This window comes from Pteropus alecto, unplaced genomic scaffold, assembly GCF_000325575.1.
Source record: "Pteropus alecto unplaced genomic scaffold, ASM32557v1 scaffold8, whole genome shotgun sequence".
Classification (NCBI taxonomy): Eukaryota; Metazoa; Chordata; class Mammalia; order Chiroptera; family Pteropodidae; genus Pteropus; species Pteropus alecto.
The window spans coordinates 16953807-16975653 of NW_006494609.1; the positions used below are offsets into that span (position 1 = coordinate 16953807).

Here is a 21847-nt window from a genome sequence, read left to right on the forward strand (position 1 = left end):
GGGGTCCCTGATGCATCCGCCGCCGTCCGCCGCCGCCGCTGCGATGGATTTCAGTCAGAACAGCCTGTTCGGCTACATGGAGGACCTGCAGGAGCTCACCATCATCGAGAGGCCGGTCCGCCGAAGCCTCAAGGTGCGCCCCAGGGAGGAGGAACTGCCCGCAGGGCGCTCGGCGGCTGGCCCGGGCCCCTACCCCCGTCCCGTTCCCCGTCCAGTCCCCGAGGTGGACCGGGACCTCTTTGGAGTCCGGTTAGCCTCTCAGTCCTCCTCCGGTCGCCGTGTCACCCTAATTGGCCCCTCTCGGGATCCCTTCTTCAACGCAGCCCAGGTTCTTCCAGCCTGGACCCCCTTCACTGAGGGACCGGCCCCTGGCTCTTTCCCCTGACCCGGGGCCAGCCTCGGCGCCCCTCGGCTCCCTAGTCCTCTTCCCCAGCCCGCCCCCAGGAACGGCCGGCCGAGCCCCTGTCATTCGGGCCACCCCAGCGTCTTCCCCCGCGCCGCCCCTCTCGGACAGCGGTGGCTCCTCAGTTGCTGCCCTTCTTACTCGCGCCGCTGCAGGAGCTCCCCCTCTGAGCCGCAGCCGGCTTATCCCGAGTCCTCTCCCCGCTGCCCACCCTCCAGCCCCCCGCCGCGGCCCCCTGTACTGCCCTGGTTCTGGCCCCAGTCCCACTTCTCAGTCAACACAGCCGCGACTCCTCCCCCACCTCTCTCTGAGACACCCCCGATCTCATCACCCTCGCCCCCGTCACGCATCAGAGCAAGCTTGAGTCTCCCTGTCCCCAAGTCAGCCCGGGCCTCCCTTCGCCTCCCAAGCAGCACCCATAGTAGAGTCGTCCTACCACCCATCTTCAAAGCCCTCTCGACCCTTTGCCCCAATCCTGAGTCACCACATTCAGGGGCCCCTCCAGGATTCTAGCTGGGGCCCTGGTTCCCACCCTCCTTGAGGGAGCAACCTTTACTAGTTTCCCCCACCCCCACTAGCACCCCCACCCCGCAGAGTCATCTTCCTCCCAGCCTCCCAGAGGCTCCAACCCTCACTGTTGGCAAACCTAGTTTACGGACCCCCTCTGCCCCCGAGTCATCCTCTTAATAGCCCTTTTAGCTCTTCTCACTACCACCTGCCACAATATCTTGAATCTTTGATTTCTTTCCAGCCCCAGATTTTATTCCCTCCGCCCCCCTCCCCTCTAGATTTCGTCTTTTTCATTCTCATTAGGCTGCAGTCTTCATCCATCACCCTTTTAGCATATCCTAGGGTGGAAAATGCTGGAGAAACAGCTTCAGGGGATTAGAGATAAAAAGTATGTATATATTTTGTATATGCATATAAAATTGATTTCAGCAATGTTCTGAGGCCACAGTGAGATTCTCAAGCTTCAATCTAGAAGAGCAAAAAAAAAAAAAAAAAAAAAAAACAAACAAAAACCAAACCCCAGACCTCTCTACCCAAACCCAACATATTAGAGACAATTAGAGACCTCTGTGCTTGAGGTCATCACCTAGAGTTCTCAGACCACTGATTAGTTTTCAGTGATAATGTTTAATTGTGAAACTTTTTCATTAGTTGGCAGTAGTCATAGAGGGTCCCTGGAGTGGCACTGGTTGGGAGGGGGGCGAGACTGATGAATGTTTGTGTGCATAATTTGTATTTTACACTTGACAGACACCAGAAGAAATAGAGAGATTGACCGTTGATGAAGACCTCAGTGATATTGAAAGGGCTGTTTATCTGCTCAGGTATTTCCAAAAGTCTTTCTGTAAATTGCTGCTTCTTTCCCTGTGGCTGCGTGGATGAATGCTTTCTGAAATGCCATGTTACGGTCATGTTCAGGTTTACTTAACCACCTGAACAGAGTACTTTTGCAGGCACAACACTTTTAATTATGTTATAAATTAAAAATTTAGATATTGACTTATTAAAATTTTGAGAAAAATCAAATAAGATACCTAACTTACAGAATATTGCTTGGAGGAGGAGAAATAGAACAACTAGTGGTTTGAGCTGAATCTCATTCTTTTTTTATTTTCGAGCTTTGGTGGTTCTCACATAACATTCAGTCAGTTTAGATGAGACTTAAGAATATCCAGGGATTAATTTTAAGTTAATCGTAGGGTATGAACCTTATATACTATTTACTATATAGAAAAAATTCCACAAATATAGTAGTTCAATTTGTTGATCAGGATATCCTATTCATATTATTTTTGCTGCGTGAACTTTATATTTCTTGAGAGATTTTAAAATTGAATTACGTCTATTCTCATTTAAATTTCATCTCACAAGCTCTGCAGAATTGCTTAAGGCAAATGGTTATTGCAAATATTTACATGATTTCTCTCAACTATTTTGAAAATTGTGCATTTGGCTTCCTGAAAGCTAATGTGATGAACATTATCGAACATATCTCTGAGAATACTTAAGAAACAGAATATCCCAAGGTGTTTTGTGTACCTTTATTTTAAAATTTTTCTTTAACTTGCACAACATTTTTTTTCCCCCTTTTGGCAAATTAGTTTTCACTTTTGTTTTTTCAGAATCACATTTTGAAAACTAATGTTATTTATGTCCCGGGATGTTTGTCGTCATTTCCTTAGCTTAGGTGCTGGCAAGTTTCTTGTTCTTTCTTTATAAATCGTGTTTCTAGATCCACGTTATTCATTGAAGGATCCTGTAAAAAAACAAACAAACAAACAAAAACAATAAACCTCTGCATGATGTCCATTTTTAAAATTATTCTTTAGCCTATTAGTGGCATCTTGGGTTTCTGTTCTTAGAATCTTAGCGTGCTTACAATTTAGACTATTCTCTCCAATAATCTTATCACTTTAAAGTGGACCTTGGACCTTATGTTGATGGTCTTTTGGTGATTTTGGTAGCAGACGCTCATCATTTCCACCTATTTATTTAAAAGAAAACTTTTATTTTTGTATGAATTAGCAGCATGTGTTTTTGGTGTTTAATAGAGAATAATCCAATGTTTAACCTATTTTGTTATTTTATTGTTATATTCGAAGTACTTTATTCCTTAATCATTAACATGTCCAATATGGTGAAACCTAATTGTAAGCATCTGCCTTTCCCCACAGTTCTTTTGTTTGGAGTAGGTAGACAGTTGATGAAAGTTTGGAATAGTTTGTTTTAACAGACAGCAGTTAATGATTTGAAATAAGGTCCTACTTACTCCTACTGAATTCTTTTCTTTGTATAAATACTGGCTTATGATTAGGAAATGGAGAGTCTTGCTCTACTTACTTGCAACAGCAGATACCATCTTCTAGATATCAGTGACAAGGCTTCTTTTTTAGGGTAGTTATTTGTTTCCTGTTTTGCTTTTATTGTTAGCAAACCAGGTCTTCTGAGTTGTCTGTATTTCTCAGGCAAAGAACATAAGTTTCATCCAGTTCTGGAACTTACAAAGCCCTGATGGAGACAGATAGGTCCTCTCATTCTTAAGACAAGAGACTTTTGAAAGAGATCCGATATCTCCTTTAGTTTTTCGTGGCTCATCTACCTTGAAGGAGGTTTACAAGGTGAGGCGAACACTGCTTTGGTTGTGTATGGGCTCTCCAGCAGTGTTTTTGTATTTTTGCCACCTCACCACCTCCTGGGGGAAAGTGGAATTTCACCTCTAAGCTAACTTCTGAAGGGATAGCTCTCTAAGACTGCCTGAAAGGTTCTTTCTTCCCTGGGATTGGGCGCGGGGAGGAGTGAGGTTGTTCCCAGACATTTTCCAAACTTTCCTCTGTTAAAGCCTCATCTGCTCTCAGGTACTGAGTCTTCTATTTTAAATGTAATTTATTGCTTTTTAAAAATTTATACTCCCCAGTGCTATAGAACCTAATGCTGAGTCCTATTTTTTCTCTCTCTGATTTTCGGGTTTATTTTTGAGTCCTTTTCCTTTTCCTTTGCATTGATTATTTAATATCTTTTTATTTTGTTTTTTTTGCTCTCTGCTTTCGAATGTCAGATTTGTTTCTTTAGCTCTCTTATTTTGTATAGTAAAACTATTTTGGAATATTATATTAAATTAGAATTTAGGGTCAAATGTGTAAGTATCAGTAGGGAATGCTTGATATGAGTGGGAAGTCTGATAGCATTTAAATTGAGTCTAATATTGAAAAAAGCATTATATACAGAGCACTGTCATCCAATAAAAAACAAATCACAGTGTTCATTATCTCACCCTAAAGGAAGCTAGATCAATTATTAATGCTATTTAACAATTAAGATTAGAACATTATGGTATTTAAAGATTTGACACAGACGAATTTGTGGTTTTGCATAAATACGATGCTGATACACCCATCTGTGGCATTTAGCACTGAAACAAAACAACTTTTCTAATATTCACAGCTTGTGGATTAGTCAAAATCATACCACAACATCTTTTTCCCGTTCTCTTTCTTCTTTGTGATTTTGGCATACATTTTAGGAATGTACTTCAAATATGTGAATTATTTTGTTAGAGAAGAGTCCTAAGTATGCGTATACTGTGCTTTCATTAGGTAAATCTTTACTCATTTCTCTGATTGCCTACCAGATCAATTCCAGACCCTTAGACTTGGCATAACTGGTGCCATCTTAGCTGTGCAATGTGATGTCCCACTGGGCCCTTGCTTTTCTTTAACGGCACGATTGAGACGTAGTTCATATGCCATCCAATTCACCCATTTAGAGTGTAGTGTTCAATGGTTTTTAGTGTTTTCAGAACGGTGCGACCATCACCACAATCAATTTTAGGACATTCTCATCACCCCGATAAGAAACCCCGTACCTATCAGCAGTTCTTCCGTACTTCTTCCCAGCCTTTGGGAACCACCAGTCTACTTTCTGTCTCTGTGAATTTGCCTGTTCTGAACATTTCATGCAAATGAAATTATATAACATGTGGCCTTTTGTGACTGACTTTTTTCACTTAGCATGTTTTCAAGTTTCACGTATGTTGTAGCATATATCAGAACTTTATTCCTTTTTATTAACGAATGGTATTTCACTGTGTAGGTGTATCACATTTTGCTTATTCATTCATTAGTTGGTGGACACTTGGATTGTTTACACTCAGTCCTTCTCTCTTTGAAGCAGTTCTGCTGGCCTCTTTCCTGTTACTCAGATACATGTGTTCATCTTTAACTCTGCTCTTCCCCATCCTGGGTTAGCCTTTTGTTATATCTATCCAACATTTTCCATCCCTAGGATGGCCCTGTAATCTTGCATCTTTCATAAGGCCTTTCCTAATGGCTGAAACCACATGCATCCCAGGCTTCTCTGAGCTCCCGTATCGCTTAGTGGCTGCATTCTTCAACTAGTGATCACTACTGTGTATTCTTTAACTCTCTCTCTGTCTCTCCTTCTCAGTATGTATGTATGTATGTATGCACATATGCACACATTTTCCTTAATAGATTATAAACTCTTTGAGGGCAAGCCATATTTTATGTTGTTGCTGTTTTGGTTCTTTCTTGTTCCTTGCTGTGATATAAATATATGCCTTTTAATGGAATAAACTATATCTGTTAATTTTAAGGTGACCAAAATGCCAGATGATTTAAGCAACTTGGTTTTTTTTTTTTTTGTATCATAGGTAGTAGACTCAGACAGATTTAGTTTATATCCTGTTCTACCATTTATTATCTGTGTGACCATGGGCAAGTTACTTATGGTTGTTAAGCTCTGGTTTTCTTTCTTTTTTAAAACAAATTTATTTATTTTTATTATGGTGACATTGGTTAATGAAATCCAGTAAGTTTCAGGCATACTATTCAAAGGCTCTGGTTTTCTTATCTGTAAATGGAAATGGTAATTTGTTTCTCCAGGTTGTCACGTTATGCATAGAGCCCCTGATACAGAATAGGTTCCCAATTAATGTTAAGTCCCTTCTGTCCCCTTTCTCCTTCCCTACTTCCTTGCTGCTTAGGTGCTCCAGGTATATTTCAAACTTTTAAAAGAGGATAACAGTATTAATTTTGCTTCGCAATAATTTAATAAAGTAATGGGCAGGTGAAGTCTATCAATTGACATTTGTGATAAATATCGACTTTCTTTACTAGTAATATTTATCAGAAACTAGAATCTTCACAAATTATAATAAGCATGTTAAACTTAGTGAAAATAAGATCAGCTTGTTTTACAGATTTATATATATTTTTTTACCAAATGATCTGAAGTAACATTTGCTATTTACATTATGCATTAAATGTATTGATTGGTTGGTTAATGTACTGAACCTAACTTTTTTTTTCTTAGATGAGGAAACCCTTGGTTGACCTCACAGATTGCAAGGGCCTTGTCAGCTTACAATCTCTTATTTTTTACTTTTTACACCTACAGCACCTGGTCTTCCTAGGTGGTCTCCCATCCAAGTACTAACCAGGCCTGACCAAGCTTCCGAGATCAGACAGGATCCGGCATGTTCAGGGTGGCATGGCCGTAGCTGAACCTAACTTTTATGTTGCGTATTTTTACAGTCCCTTGTCACTTTTAAAGTATTTTTCACTTTGGACAGTGAATTTTAAAACATTTTACACTTTACCTTCCAGAGACAGTCAGGATAAAAGTGCATCGTTAGGAACTTTTTCCCTTTTCTTTCTCTTTTCATTTTTTTTTTTTTTTTTTTAAGGAGTAAGTGCTCCCCCTAGCGATATCACAGAGTGAGATTTCTGCAGCCAAACCTGGAAAGAAAAGTGCTGTAAACAGGCGATTGCTCAGGGCCTTGTGTCGGAGACTGGAGCGGGGCAGCCGCGAAGCGGTGAGGAAGAACTCCGGTGGTTAGCCTTGCTACCCTGTCATCTTGTGATCGTTTGCCTTTTAAAAGTACCTATCTTATTTGCTATGCAAATGTGAAAAGTTGGGTGAAAAACTCCTTATATGCCCTTATTTCTAAGATCTATATCCCCATACTTCTTTTACTTTTACTGTTGTCTTGATTTTTTTTTTTTATTTGATACCTTCTGCCTTTTATATTGTTTTAATGAGGCAGGTGTATAAGGGGCGTGTGTGCGCGTGCGCGCGTGCGCATGTGTTTCTTGAGTGGCCAATATTGCTTGCCCAGTTCTCTTGAGTGATGTACAGGAAAGGCCTTTTTAACCCCTCACAATTGGGATGGATATTTGGTTAGTTAATCTGAAAATACTGGTAAATGTGGGAAATCATAAAAATGATACATACCTTCAGCATTTCATTTTAATGTAAAAAAAATATATTTGTTCGCCAGTCTTTTGATGTAGGTCCACTACCTTTTCTTTGAGTATGGGTCTACTGATTATAGTTGAGATTCCTCTTTCTTGCATAAATCATCCCCTTAGCGCATATACAATGTCAAGTTGAGGTTTATTTAAAGATGAGTGAGAATTTAAAGATGCTTAGAAGCGGTCTGAAAGCATGGTCCTAGATTTTTATGGTATTCTATTTTCTCTTGCAAGTTTTCTTGTTCTTCCAACTTCAATAGCAATTTTCTTTGGCAACTTATCTTTTTTGAGTCTTTCTAAAACTTTCAACTTAGTTTTCATAGAGACAATTCTTTTTGCATTCACATGTTTATGTAATATTTAAATTATGTAATTGCAATATCAAGTGAAATTGGGATAAACTATCTGGGAACAAACAGCTGAGTCTTGGTTACAGCTCAGCTAGTGAGAGCAGAACTCTGTGGGCATTCTAGAGCACTGGTCCCAGCAGCGGTCCCCATCTTTTTTGGCACCAGGGACTGGTGCTCCTATGAGAATCTAATGCCTAATCATCTGAGGTGGAGCTGAGGTGGTGATGCTAGAGATGAAGCTTCACACACTCGTCCGCTGCTCACCTCCTCCTGTGTGGCCCGGTTCCTAACTGGCCACAGACCAGTACTGGTCCATGGTCCGGGGGTTGGGGACCCATTCTAGAGAGAAGTCTATTAGCTAGGAGCTTTCAGCTTGCCTTTGGCAGTGTCTTTTAACACCTTGTTGAGAGGGATACTATACCCTTCCAAAGCAGGCACTGTGATGATCTTGTTTCCTCCTTGGATACCCACAATATTCCTCTCTTGTTTCTGAGTTTGGTCTGTGGTCTGGTCTAGTCTTCCTTTACCTTTATGTACTAAAAAAAGGAATGAATTAGGAATCATTTAAATCCTATTAGGAATCATAAGTCTATATTTTGTTTTTTTAAAACAAAACTGAACACTGGCAGAAATGTGCATGGATCATAAATATACAGCTTGTTGAATTTTTACAAGTGAACACATCCATGTAACCAGCACCTGGATTAATAAATAGGACATCATTTATTGTGTTAGCCTAGTAGCCTCCCTTGTAGCCCTGTCTGGTTTCCCCCACTTCCTGCAAAGGATAACTGCTATGCTGGCTTCTAACACCATCGATTAGTTTGCCTGATTTTGAACTTCATATAGTAGGAACCATGTAATATACTGTTTTGTGTATAGCTTCTTTTGCCCAACCTAATTTTTAAAAAGATTTTTCAATTTTGTTGCATGGAGAAATAGATCATTCATTGTCATTGCTGTGCAGTATTCCATTGTAAGAACATACCACACTTATTTACTCATTCTACTGTTGATGGACATTTTGCTTGTTTCCAGTTTTCGGCAATTAAGTGTAATGCTGCTATGAACACTCATGTACAAGGCGTATGGATATATGCGTGCATTTCTTTTAGGTATCATCGTAGAATTATTGGTCATAGCATATGCTTATGTCCATCTTAAAAGATATTGCTAAACAATTCCCAAAGTGCCTGTACGAATTTATACTTCTACCAGCAACGTCTGAATGGTTCCAGCCTGCATTTTTTAGGAAACGAAAGTGACAGACTTTCTAGGACATGCATTTCTAGCATAGCAATAATGAACTACCTACTTAATAGCCCATAGGAGTTTGTTTTTCTGTGCATGATTTACTTATATCATCTATTTTTTTCCTTTTCCTACAAGCAAGAGAGTTTCTGTAAGTTTTTACAATTAGTCTTTATGCTGTTAGACTGTCTGGTTAGAATACTCTTGCTCAGAAGGTCTTCTTTTAGGAGTGCCACCTCCGGTCACTGTACTTTTAAAAATTCCAAGAGGTCCCATTTACAGAAAAGTTCCCAAGTTATCATCCTCTGTGAAGTTGATGCACAAACGACTTCCTTTTCTAAACAAAAATGGAAAGCACCTTCGTCTTCATATTTTGGGTTAGTGGGATCACTCTTTGACATATTAAGAGGAGTACATAATGGATTCCAGCTGTATATCTTCCACTGTCACCGAGGCCAAATCACTTAAGTTTTGGCAAACTCTGAATTCCCGGTTTTGGAAAAGCACTAGGTCTCTGGATATAAGGGGTTTGGAGATTAGTTCCCGTCTCCTTTTCTTTGAGAACAATGATTGGGGAGGCATCTGCTTCTTTTTTCCTATTGACTGAAGCTTCAGAAGGCTCTGTCTCTGACATCAGTAGAATGCAGAATGAGATCTGTAGGAAAAGCTTAAAATAAACTATTTCAGCAATGTAAAGGCGACCCATATAATCTCATTGGAAAGACATGGAGCTTAATAATGTGATTATGAGAGATTTGAGCAGTTTTCATCTTCAGTATAACTTTGATTATCTATTTAAAATGCCTGCAAATTTCTATGATAAAACATTATAAAGTAATATTAAAATGAATGATTTTACAGATTAGAATAAAGTATGAGTTAAGTTATATAACTATAAAGTAACCATATTATAACATACGTATGTGTATATTATAAATGTATGTATGTATATTTGTGTATATTTCTTTTCATGAACAATTAGTTCATACTGACACTTGGGAAGCAGCTAAGTGAGACACAGGAAGGTTGAGTTTTGTCCCAAAGCATAGCTAAGTGGTTCCTAGTAAAAATTTTGAGTTGTATTTTTTGGCTCCCAATCTTGTTGAGTCGTGTAGTGGTTTCTTAGTATTCACATTGCGAACTAAGGTGCTGACTATCCCAAGTGGTAGAAATCATAAGGCTCCTTAGAATTAGGGTCACATGATGGTTATTAAACCATTGACTCTGTGGGAGGCGTTGCGAAGATGTTCAGGCTTAGTTCTTCAGTCACCACTTTTGGCTTTATCCTTTGGAATGTGGTAATCATGTCAGAAAAAATTGCAAAACCTATTATATTCTTATGTGTGGATGTGCCTCGTAGTGTCATTTTCCATCCAAATCAGAGATGCTAATGATGGAAACCATTTGTAATGCAACTAATCGTTACTTTCAGATAAATCTTAGGTTAAAACATACAAAATGATTGTTGAGTGCTATCATTTCTTGGGCATCCCCCTGGGGAATGAATGGCACAGTACCCGCAGATACTTGTGTTCAAGGAAGTACTTGTTTAAGGAAGCAAATTCATTTTTCTTAAATGTCAATAGACTAGAAGTCATCTCCAGTTAGCAAGTGTGTTGGGCATTGAGAAGGCAGTACATTGTGTCAGAAATACTTTATACTAGGACAGATCCAGGTTTATTATTGGGGGCCGAGGCTTGCTCATTTACTTGTTGAGAGACCTTGGTTAAGTTGCTTATCTTCTCTGAATCCAAGCTCCCTAATCTAAACTGGGGAATAATAATACCTACATTGTGGAATTGTTAAGATTAGAGGAAATGTGTGTAGAGGGCACAGTGCTCGGCGCAGAGTTGTATTCGGTAAAGGACAATTGTTACTGGTCTTTTAAGGCATCTGTTTGCAATTCAGAACATATTTTCTTTTGGATGTAGAGGAAAATTCCCATCTGGAGACTTTATGTAGTTTTAAAGTTTTCTTTCCAGATAATGCCCCTTTGCAGTTAATCCTCCCCCCTGGCCCTAGGCAACCAGTGATCTGCCTTTTGTCACTATAGATTGATTTTTCCTCTTCTAGAATATAGACATATGTTTTCATATCTCTTGGATAAATGCCTAAGAATGGAATGCTAGATCATATGGTGAGTGTGTGTGAGTGTGTTTATGTATGTGTGTGTGTGCTTTTTTTTTTTTTACCATTTTATTGAGGTATAATTGACATCCGATAAACTGCACATATTTAAACTGTACAATTTGATGAATAAACCCATAAAGTCATCATGACGATTAAGATAATGGACATATCCATCACCCCAGAAGTAACTTGGTGCCTCTTTGTGATATCCTTTCCCTTTTTTCTGGTCCCTTGCCCCACTTCAGCCAACCACTGATCCGCTTTCTGCCACTACAGATTAGTTTGCGATTTCTAGAAGTTCATAGAAATGAATCATATAGTAGCTCCTTTTCTGTCTGACTTCCTTACTCCACATAATTATTTTGAAGTTCATTCAAAATGTTGCATGTATCAATGGTTTATTCCTTTTTATTATTGACAATGATTCCGTTTTCAGAATATAACACATTTTGCTTATCTATTCATCAGTTGATGGACATTTGGGTAATTTCCAGTTTTTGACTATTACAGACTAAATGGCTGTAAACATTCGTGTACAAACCCTTGTGTGGACATGTGCTTTCCTTCTCTCTGGGAAACGGCTAGTTGCGGAATGGCTGGGTCATGTCGTAGGTGTATGTTTACATTTTTAAGATGCTGCCGAACTGTTTTCAAAGTGATTGCGCAGTTTCGCATTTCCACCAGCAAATGCAAATGTGAGAGGTTGAGTTGCTCCATACACTTGCTGGCACTTGGTATGGCCAGTCTTTTTGTTTTTAAGCCATTCTAGTGGTAGTTCTAGTGGTCTAGTGGACTGCTATTTCATTGTATTCGTCATTGGATTTTCCAAATGACCAATGGACATTGAGCATCTTTACATGTGTTTATGAGCCAGCCATATATCTTGTTTGGCGAAATGTCTGTTCAAATCTTTTGCCTATTTGTTGGATATATATAGCTTTGTGAATATTTTCTCTCGGTCTGTGGCTTGCCTTTTAATTTTTATAAGAGTAGATTTTAAAGAGCAAAGGATTTTTTTTGGGGGGGGGCGCTTTTCTTTGGTCTAATTTCGATGAAGTCTAATTTGCTGATATTTTTTTTCTTGATAGTACTTTTTGTGTTATGTTTAAGAAAATTTCCCTAAGTCCTAGATCATTAAGATGTTTTCTTTTAGAAGTTGTAAGGTTGTAGCTCTTCATTTTAGGTCTATGATCTATTTCCAGTTAAATTTTGTGTATGGTGCTAGGTAAGGGTTGAGGTTAATTTTTTTTTTCCTACATGGCCATTGTGCAATAGAAAGGGCTAGTTTGCTATTGAAAAACCAGGGGATCTGGCATCTGTCTCTGTGCTCACATTCAAGTCACTTAAGTTCTTCAGGCACGGTGACCTCCTCTTCCCTCCATTCGATATAATGGGTTGGGCTTGATAGAAATTAAAGTTCCATGTTGCTTCTGCAGGCTACCCTCAATTCTAAGGAAAAGATGTTGAAACCTAATTTCTCATTTTCTCCACTAGGAAGCGCTAATGGATGTCCCCAAAGGGCAGAAACTCCTTGGATAGGTGAACAGTTTCAGAACTTTTTAAATAAGGGTCATTTGTTGGGTAGATGTTCATAATCCAGAAGATGCCTGCGTTTTATTAAGGATGGGATGCAGTGATATTATAATAGAACTGAAAATACTGTTTATTTTGCTGAATTAAAATATATCAGTTGAATAAAATTTTATTTAAAGAATTCTGTGCGTTGTAGATTTGGTTGGAATAACTTTTGGGTAGAATGTGTACCTCACATAATTTTTCAATTATTTGGTGGATTTTTCCAGATATCTTTCTGTTATTGGTTTCTAGTTTCATTCTGTAATGGTCTCAGAACATACTTTGCTTGACTTCAGTTCTTTTAAATTTACTGAGGTTTGTTTTTCGGCCAGAACTTCGATCTTGATGCATATTTCATGAACACTTGAAAAGATGTATTCTGTTGTTGTTTGGTGTAACGTTCTATAAATGTCAATTAGGTCAAGTTGGTTGACATATTTTTCAGATTTTCTGTATCTCTAAGGATATTTTCTGTGTACTTGTTCCATTGACTACAAAGCTTGGAATATTCAAGTCTCTAAACTATAGTCATGGGTTTGTCTCTTCCTTCTTTCAAATCTATCATTTTTACTAGCAGTTCATATATTTTGGTGTCTGTAGTTAGATACACGTACAGTTAGGATTGTTGTTTTCTTGGTGAATTAACCCTATCTTTATAGTTATATAATGTTTGTCTTTATCCCTAGAAATAGTTTTTGTTATGAAGTCTACTTTATCTGATATCGGTATACTCACTCTAGCTTTCTTTTGGTTAGTGTTTACATGGTATATCTTTTTCTGCCCTTTTACTTTAAAAAAAAAAAAATTTTATTTTGGAATTATTTTACATTTCCAGAAAAGTTGCAAAGGTAGTACAGAGAGCTTTCATATAAAATACCTTTCACCAGTTTCCCCTAAAGCAAATGTCTTACATACCCATGGTACGGTTGTCAAAACTGAGGAATTAACATTGGAACATCACTAGTCACTAAACTCCAGACTTTATTTGGATTTCTGTTTTTTTCACCACTGTCCTTTTTTTTTCTATTTCGAAATCTAATCTAGAATACCAAATTTCATTTAGTTGTCATTGCCCCTTAGTTTCCTCTTGGCTTTGACACTTTCTTAGTCTTTCTTTGCTTTTCATGATCTTGACTGTTTTATAGAGTCCTGGGTAGGTATTTCGTACAATGCCCTTCAGTGTGTGTTTGTCTGATATTTTTCTCCTTAATTAGGTTGGGGTCATGGGCGCTTGGGAAGAATACCCTAGAGGTGAAGTGCCTTTCTCATCCCATTGTTTCAGGGTACATGCTATCAACATGACTCGTCCCTGGTGATGTTAATGTTGATCACTGGGTTAGAGTAGTAACTGCTAGGTTTTTCCACCGTGGGAGTGGTGAGGGGTACCCTCCCAGCCTTGTTCCTCATCTTAGGGGAAAGTATTCAGTTTCTCACCGTTAAGTATGATGTTGGTTGTAGGTTTTTTATAGCTACCATTAAGGTAAGGAAGTTTCCTTTATTCCTAATTTGCTGACAGTTTCTATCACAAATGGTATTGAATCTTGTCAAATGTGGTTTTTTTTTTTTTCTGAATCTATTGATATGATATATAGCTTTTCTTATTTAGTTTTTTAATATGGCAAATTACACTGATCAATTTTCAAATGAATCAGCCTTGCATTCTTGGGATGAAATATACTTGGTCAGGATCTTTGAGTCTTTTTACATATTCCTAGACTCTATTTGCTGCTATATTTTTGAGGATTTTTGCATCTATTTTAATGAGAGATACTGGTCTGCAGTTTTGTTTTCTTGAACTACTTTGCCAGTTTTGGTTTTAGAGGAACGTTCCTGAAGTGACTTGGGAAATGGTTTCCTGTTTTCTGGAAGAGGTTGTGTAGGATTGGTATTCTTCTTTAAATGTTAGGAAGAATTCACCAATTAATACACCCGGGCCTGGAATTTTATTTTTTAAAAGGTTTTAAACTAAAATTTGATTTAGTTAATAAATGTAGGGCTATTTCAGTCATCCATTTCTTCTCGAGTGAGTTTCAGTGGTTTTTGTCTTTCAAGTACGAGGATACCTCGTTTAATTGTACTTCACAGATGTTGCATTTGTTGTTGTTTTTACAAATTGAAGGCAAGACCCTCCACCATCAAAAAGATTATGACTTGCTTTACTGCAATGGTCTGTAACTGAACCTGCAATAAATTCAGAGGAATGCCTATATCGAACTGTATTTCATCTAAGTTACTGAATTTATGGGCATCGAATTATGCTATGCTAGTATATTCCCTTTTAATCTTTGAGGGCTCAGTAGTGATGTTCCTTCTTTGATTCCTGATATTGGTAATTTGTGTCTTCTTGCTTTTTTCTTGTTTATCAAGGCTAGAGGTTCATTAATTTTAGTGATCTTTTCAAAGAATAAAGCTTTTGGTTTTATTACTTTTCTCTAATGTTTTTCTGTTTTCAATTTTATTGGTTTTTCTCTAATATGTATTATTTCCTTCCCTCTGCTTGCACTTAGTTTTTTTCCTCGTTTCTTAGGTTATCGATTTTAGATCTTTTTTCTGTTCTAATATATGCATTATAATGCTGTAAATTTCTGTCCAGGCGCTGTTTTAGCTGCATCCCACAAATTTTGATATGTCATATCTTCATTATCATTTATTTGAAAAATTAAAAAAAGTTTCCCTTTGACTCACGAATCATTTAGAAGACTGTTATTTAATTTCTAAATATTTGGAGATTTTCCATTCTTTTTGTTATTGATCTCTAGTTCCACTGTGGTTTGAGAATGTGCTTTGTCTGATTTCTATGACCTCCCCCTCCTTAATTACAGCCCTCATGTCGCATCTTAGTATTTCCTCCTTCGCTTGGTTTGCATTTCAGCCATCCTTGCTGTTCATTAAACGTACTAAGTACACATCTCCCTCGGGGCTTTTGTACATGCTGTTTCTTCTGCTTTTAATGTTTTTTCCTCACATATCTGAATTGCTAGCTCTATCATTTCCTTGAGGTCTTTACTCACATGTGGGTTGCCCACTTATCTCAGGTAAATGGTACCGCCATCTACTCACAGGTTAAAAACATGGGAGTGTCCTCTATTTTTCCTGTTCCTCATCTCTGATATTTAAACAGATTAAATCTTTCTTTTACAAAATAGAAACATTCGCAAGGTTTCTGTAGTTTTCTGATATAAACTCTACATTTGTTTAGTCCAGCTGGTTTGCAAATCCTTAGTTAGCAGAAACTTCCCGGAGGGTCAAAATTCCAGTGTTTTTACTTTGGAAAACGCTCATTTCTTTTGGTACACTCGTGGGTAAATGATGTAGCCTCCCTTTTTTTTTTTTCTTCAGGAAAATATTGCTTAATGTTTTAAAATAGCACGTATTTTATTAGTTCTGTTCTACTCTTATTTATTAGTAAGGAATATATATATGTAATCTACCTCTAGACTAATTTTATATTTCTTTTTATTAGGCAGTGAAAGCTATGAAATTTATGTTTTTAAAAATTTTGGTTGCTAAGAAACATGGAGCACAGCCACTAAAAGCTGTGTGACCTTGGTAACACCATTTAGCTTGTCTGTATTGTCAGCAAAGTGAGGGAGATATACTAGCCATGTGGTTGAGATTCTTTCTTAAACTGTGACTCTGCCTAACTTGGGGCAGTTATCACTTTACACAGGTGGTTAGCATGTTCATTTCTTTCCTTCTAAAAGATTTACTTGTCTCTAGTTTAAAGGAAACAACAAATCAGTGTATACTAGGCAACTCTGATTCTCTCGACTAGTATTTTCTATCAAATAGTAAAGTGTTTGATATTTTTTGTGTTTAAACGTATGCTGCTCTAAATCCTTTTGCTTTGTGCAGCTAAACAGTGTACAAATAAGAATGGAGTGGCCTGTTATTTCATCAAATATTTACTTCATAGTAAAAATCATTACATATTGTGATTTAAAAAGTCCATTATACTGCTTAGTTTCTTCATGATTCCTACATAAATAGCACGTGGACCTAGTCTTGTGGAAAACGTGTTAATACCTTGATATGTATTTGTATATCATTATTTACTCGTACATTTGAGTAAATTTACTTATTATTTAGATTTCAATCTTTACTCATTGAATTACATATGGTATAATTAACAGTTAATTTTCCTTAGACAATATTTTTCTTTTAAGATAACTAGAGGACAGGTCATTCGTATATTGTTAAAAGGAATGATGTGAATGTCTAAAGTAGTTCTTGTATTACAAGGTGTAATTATTTACTCGTACATTTGAGTAAATTTACTTATTATTTAGATTTCAATCTTTACTCATTGAATTACATATGGTATAATTAACAGTTAATTTTCCTTAGACAATATTTTTCTTTTAAAATAACTAGAGGACAGGTCATTCGTATATTGTTAAAAGGAATGATGTGAATGTCTAAAGTAGTTCTTGTATTACAAGGGATGTCAGAGAGAAAAATGACTTTGTTCTTCCTGAAGAAGAAAATATATAAATATATGTGTGAACTAAATTTAAATTAATAGTTGTTTAGGAACCCATGAGACATCTTATCAGATCAATAGTTGTTGTTTTTAAATTAGATTCTTGTTTCGTGAAGATAGTGTCCTTGACCCTGATCTTAACTAGCCGGCTGACCTTGAGCAACTCTCATAATCTCTGTTGATGCTGGCTTCCTCTTTGTCACAACATGAAGAGGTGCATTGTATTTCAAAGGCCCTCTTTAATTCCGGCATTCCATTAGATCCGATTGTGAGCATTAGAGAAAAGGAATCATCATTTCACACAGCATTTACAAGATTGCTTTTTGGTTGACTGATGAACATTTAAATTTTATAATTGATTTGTTTGTATCACAGTTCTGATTCAGGGCCTCAGTTGCCATAGCACCGGTCAAATGAACAGAGAGGAGCCAGAGTATATTGTTAGGGACTCTCTTTCTGGGTCAGATTATCCACTCCTAGATTTCAGCTGTTGTCTCCAACATAATTTCCAAATCTGTGGCCAATGTCCAAAGCCGTGAGCTTTTCTCCCCAACTTTGGGTCTGGACTGCTTGCTGGGTGGTGTCACTGTGGTGTCTCTACTGGAATGTCTCGTCGGCTTTTCAAATTGGTGTGCTTGAAACTGAATTCATCTTTTTTTTTTTTTAAATCTAAATAATTTTATACTATTCTTTTTTATTTCAGTGTTCAGTTTTGTATCAAGTCCTATTGCTTTTATTTCTGCAAGAAACCATTTCTTCCTTCTGCTCTAATTCAAATACGTAGAAGCAGAGTGCTTGTTTTTATTCTCTCTCTTTACTTCCAGGGCATGGCAACTGGCAGTTCAGAAGTGTTCAGTAAATCTTTAAGAAATAATTGCATAAATCCCATCTAGCACGGGACAGTCAAACAAATTGTACCTTCTACACATTGTGTTTACTGATTCCTACTCATTTTTCAGGTCTCAACTCTTCAGAGAAGCCCTCCCCTTGACCTCCAAAGTAAGCAATGTTCTTGGTAGTGCTGCAGACTGTTCCTTCATAGGTCTTTGCACACTTAGGGTGATTTAATTGGTTTTTGTTGTTTCATGCATGTCTTCTCTGACGGTGAAGCTCTAATAGGGCAGGGATTGTGTCTGGATGTACCACCCTATCCCTGCCCGGAGCTTGGTTCAGTGCCCTATGTGTAATAAACACTCAGTCTATATTTGTTGTCTGACAAATTTTATGGCTAAGGCATCAAACATTATTAGATTGTGTTGGAGGATCCAGAACCAGCGCCCAGCACCCTGCAGGTCCTGAATTAACGCTACCCGAATTGTCAAAACTATCAGTCCACCTGTCTTCTGCAGGTTAAGTAGTTGGGTCCCTTCCCCTTCCTATGATAGCTACTTATCATCCTTTCTTCCCTAAGGTGCCAGGGGTTTGGCCCGATTTTATGTCTTTTTTTTTTATAGCTATCGGTTCCTATTCTATTCTTTCTCCTGGGTTCCTTGCCTACTGGACGGGCTGCTGTGTAAACCCAGTCTTCTTAGCTATCCTTTCCCCCTGCTATGTTCTATGTTTATATATTTTTAAATATTTTTTAAATGGATTTTTACTGCTATTTTTTAATGGGGAAATAGGCTGATTTTAAAAAAATAATGGGAGAGATTACAATGTTCCCAGAAATCATCCAAATTTGTATAGTTATTCCTGAACTCATACTTTACAAATCTTTCAATATTCTTGCTACCGCTCATATATTTAGGGCAGACCATGGTAATCTTTCCCTTTACTCTTTGCAAAATGCTATAGAATAATGATTTTCAAGAAAATTTTTTTAACCATGACTCACATTAAGGATTACATTTTAAATTGTAACCTGGTATATACACACATGTGTTTGCGTGAGTGTACTAATATATACGATTGAAACTAAACGTTAATAATTATCCATCTATATATAATAAATTGAAAACATATGGAAGTTAACATCAAATATAATCTTAATATTGAAATACAAAATGGAAAAATCCCAAATAAAGAATACAAAAACAAAAATAAGGAAAAGTTAATGCAACATATGTGTCTGCCCTTAATAAGCTCATTCCACTCCAGAATAATGGTCATCTTACTATGGTGAGATTTGATGTGGGGCATGAGGGAGAAGGGAAAGGGTAGAGTAATTCTAAGATGTGTGCTGGAAAATCGGAGGGCTGTTTGTACCTCTGTTGGTACAAAGGGGGAAGTGGGAAATGAGCTCAATTTTTGGCATATGAAGTTGAAGAGCCATTGAAAAAGAAATGCTTTTCTATAACTGGTGATACTGGTTTAATCAAAAGAGGAGTTTGTCTCTTCTTCCCAATAAACATGAAACTAATGCACATTATGGCATTGGGATAGCGAAAGATATATGGTGGATATTGTCAGTGAAAGGATTTATTGCAACATGAATATTAATAAATAATATCAACTTAGAGGCATTTTTAGGCTGACAGTTCAGCCACTTCTTATGCTGGGACTATGGTCCTAGGCGGTAGGTTATGGACTTAGAAATCAGGTTGGAATCCTAGCTCTAATCTTTAGTAGTTGAATGACTTTGGGTAAATCACACCTTTTTGAGTGCGGGACTCAGTTTCTTCAACTGTAAAGTAAGGATAGAAATATGCTGCGTATATATTGTCAAGATTAATGTGGCAATGTATGTAAAGCACCTTACCTGGCACATAGGAGACCCTTAAATGTCAGTTTTTCTTTTATTCTGCCTTTGGTGCTATTAACAAATACAGTTTGCTTTTCTATGATTCTAAGCATGATGACTATAAGCAGAGTTGAATGGTTCTCTACATAAACTTTTTGAAGATTTAACATGAAGGACTCAAATTTGTCATACTAACATGAAAATATGTCATACTGACATGAAAAATTACCAACATATGGACTGGTATTCAGTATCTTCTGCTTTAGATCCTTAAGTCATCCTTGTCTTACAGGAAGGTATTGTCTTTTTCAGAAGTTTAATTGTCTAAACTCATCATTTCATTAATTTTATTCTGTTCATTAAAATAAACTAATAATTTACTTTGAGTACAGAAATAATTAAATATCAACTATGTAAAGTTCAGTTTTCATTTGAACTCAAAGCAAGGCCTGTGTAGTATTTGCTTTATTGTTACAACTTCAAGTAGTGTCAGCAGCATATGTGCTATATTTTGGATTTTGAAACTCGAGCTGCTAGGATTAGGATCACAGGCTCTATATATACACTCATTTAAAATCCTGCACTTAGTCGAACAGTAGCAGAGCTAGAGTTCTCAGATTAATTTCTCTAATAGCGACTGCATTATGTCGTCATTTTTGGATAGCATCTGCTCCTTCCCCTCCTCCTTCTGCACTGGTTTAGGAGGAAATAAACTGCAGGTGTCTGGCTAGAAAAAGAGGGAGGATTTTTTACTACACAGTCAGGATTCTCAGTGTGTGAATCTGTCTTCATTAGATTTTGAGTTCTTAGAAGGTCGAAGCGAGGTATAAGAATAGAGAAAGACAATATTGTCAGTATCTAGATCCTTTCTTAAATGCGGCTTACCTTTTTTCTGGGGAAAGGCGTGAGTTTCGTAAACGAGCACAGGTAGTCTCATTTTTAGAGACCCAAGATAATGTTTCCACGCGTGCCTTAGGCAACATAATATAGTAGGAATTTCTGGTCCTTTTCTTTACTTCCCTCAAATAGGTTGTCATTTTGTTTTCTTCCAGCATCATTGAGGACCAGCTTTTTTTTTTTTTTTTTTTTTTGAAATCATATGTTTTTAAAAGCATTAAGCAGCATAGTTATACAGTTTGCTGTAATGGTGGTACACAGCTTAGGATCAGGAATGAGATGGGAAAAGCAGATGGATGAGTTTGGTATTGGCTGGGTGCAGCAGTTGGAAGAGGGACAGTGTAGTATAATGGTCAGGATGTGGGTTTTGGAGTTGTATAGGCTGGGTAACTTGGGGCAAGTATCTTCATCTTTCTAAGCCCTGATTTCCTTATCTTTAAAATGGAGCTAATAATAGTATTTAATCTACCTCATAAGAGTGTTGTGAGAATTAAATAAGATGACTGCAAGTAAGGTTCTAATTAGCATAATGCCTAGCATATAGTATATTAGATACTATTTTTATTATTATTAGGAGGAGGATGATTGAAGAAGTGAGGTCATTGGTAGGACCTTACCTGAAGTAATTGGGAGGTTCAGGCTGGCAAGGAAGAAAGTGAGGGATGTTAGAAATTGGAGAATAAGAAATGATTGAGGGATTAGAATTGCGATGAGGGTAAAAATGGATTTAACAATAGAAAAATAGAAAGATAAGGGTTTATGGGCAGCAGGTGAGATCACAGAGTTTGAGATTCTAGAGATGGAGCGTTTCCACACAATGACATCATCCAGCCTTTGACAACGGTTGCTGATGTGGAGACAAATTCAATTTAAATCAACAAATATTTATAGAGTCCTTACCGTGTGCTAGATACTGTGCCAAATATTGGGGAATGTAAAATTTGAGTAAAATATAATTGAATTAGAGGTGGTCAAACACTAGCTATTCGTTGTTTACCTGAAGGATGAAGTTACCCACGACAGTGACAAGCTGCCAAACTTTATTATCACAAAAAATGTTTGAGTGGATTGACTTGTTTTTCATTGGTTTAAGATATTACTATAAATGGCTCTTTAAAATAGGCGCATCTCCCAATGGGAATAAAATAATTAGCAACATTAATTTAGAATTTAAAAGATAGCTGTCCTAAATTCATTTATTTGACTAGTCTTTTTTTTTCTTCCTCTTTCCTTTTTAGCCACTAGTGCACTGATTAGATGATTAACCCAGTTCTTTTCAGTTTTAGAGGAATGGTT

At 37.3% G+C, this 21847-nt stretch overlaps 1 protein-coding gene across 3 annotated transcripts in view; it reads left to right on the forward strand.

The window, feature by feature from the left end:
- Positions 1-2: 2 nt before the first annotated feature.
- The window catches only part of PPP4R4 (protein phosphatase 4 regulatory subunit 4), an 82439-nt gene continuing 60594 nt past the window's right edge, over positions 3-21847 (forward strand). For 2 of the 3 annotated variants that reach the window (XM_006925556.2, XM_025042152.1), the window contains exons 1-2: positions 9-133; positions 1664-1737. In XM_006925556.2, the coding sequence (XP_006925618.1) occupies positions 11-133; positions 1664-1737 (197 nt within the window). In that variant the 5' untranslated portion in view covers positions 9-10. Of the gene's footprint in view, positions 134-1663; positions 1738-21847 lie in introns of all 3 variants that reach the window. The other variant, XM_025042153.1, reaches the window with a different exon arrangement.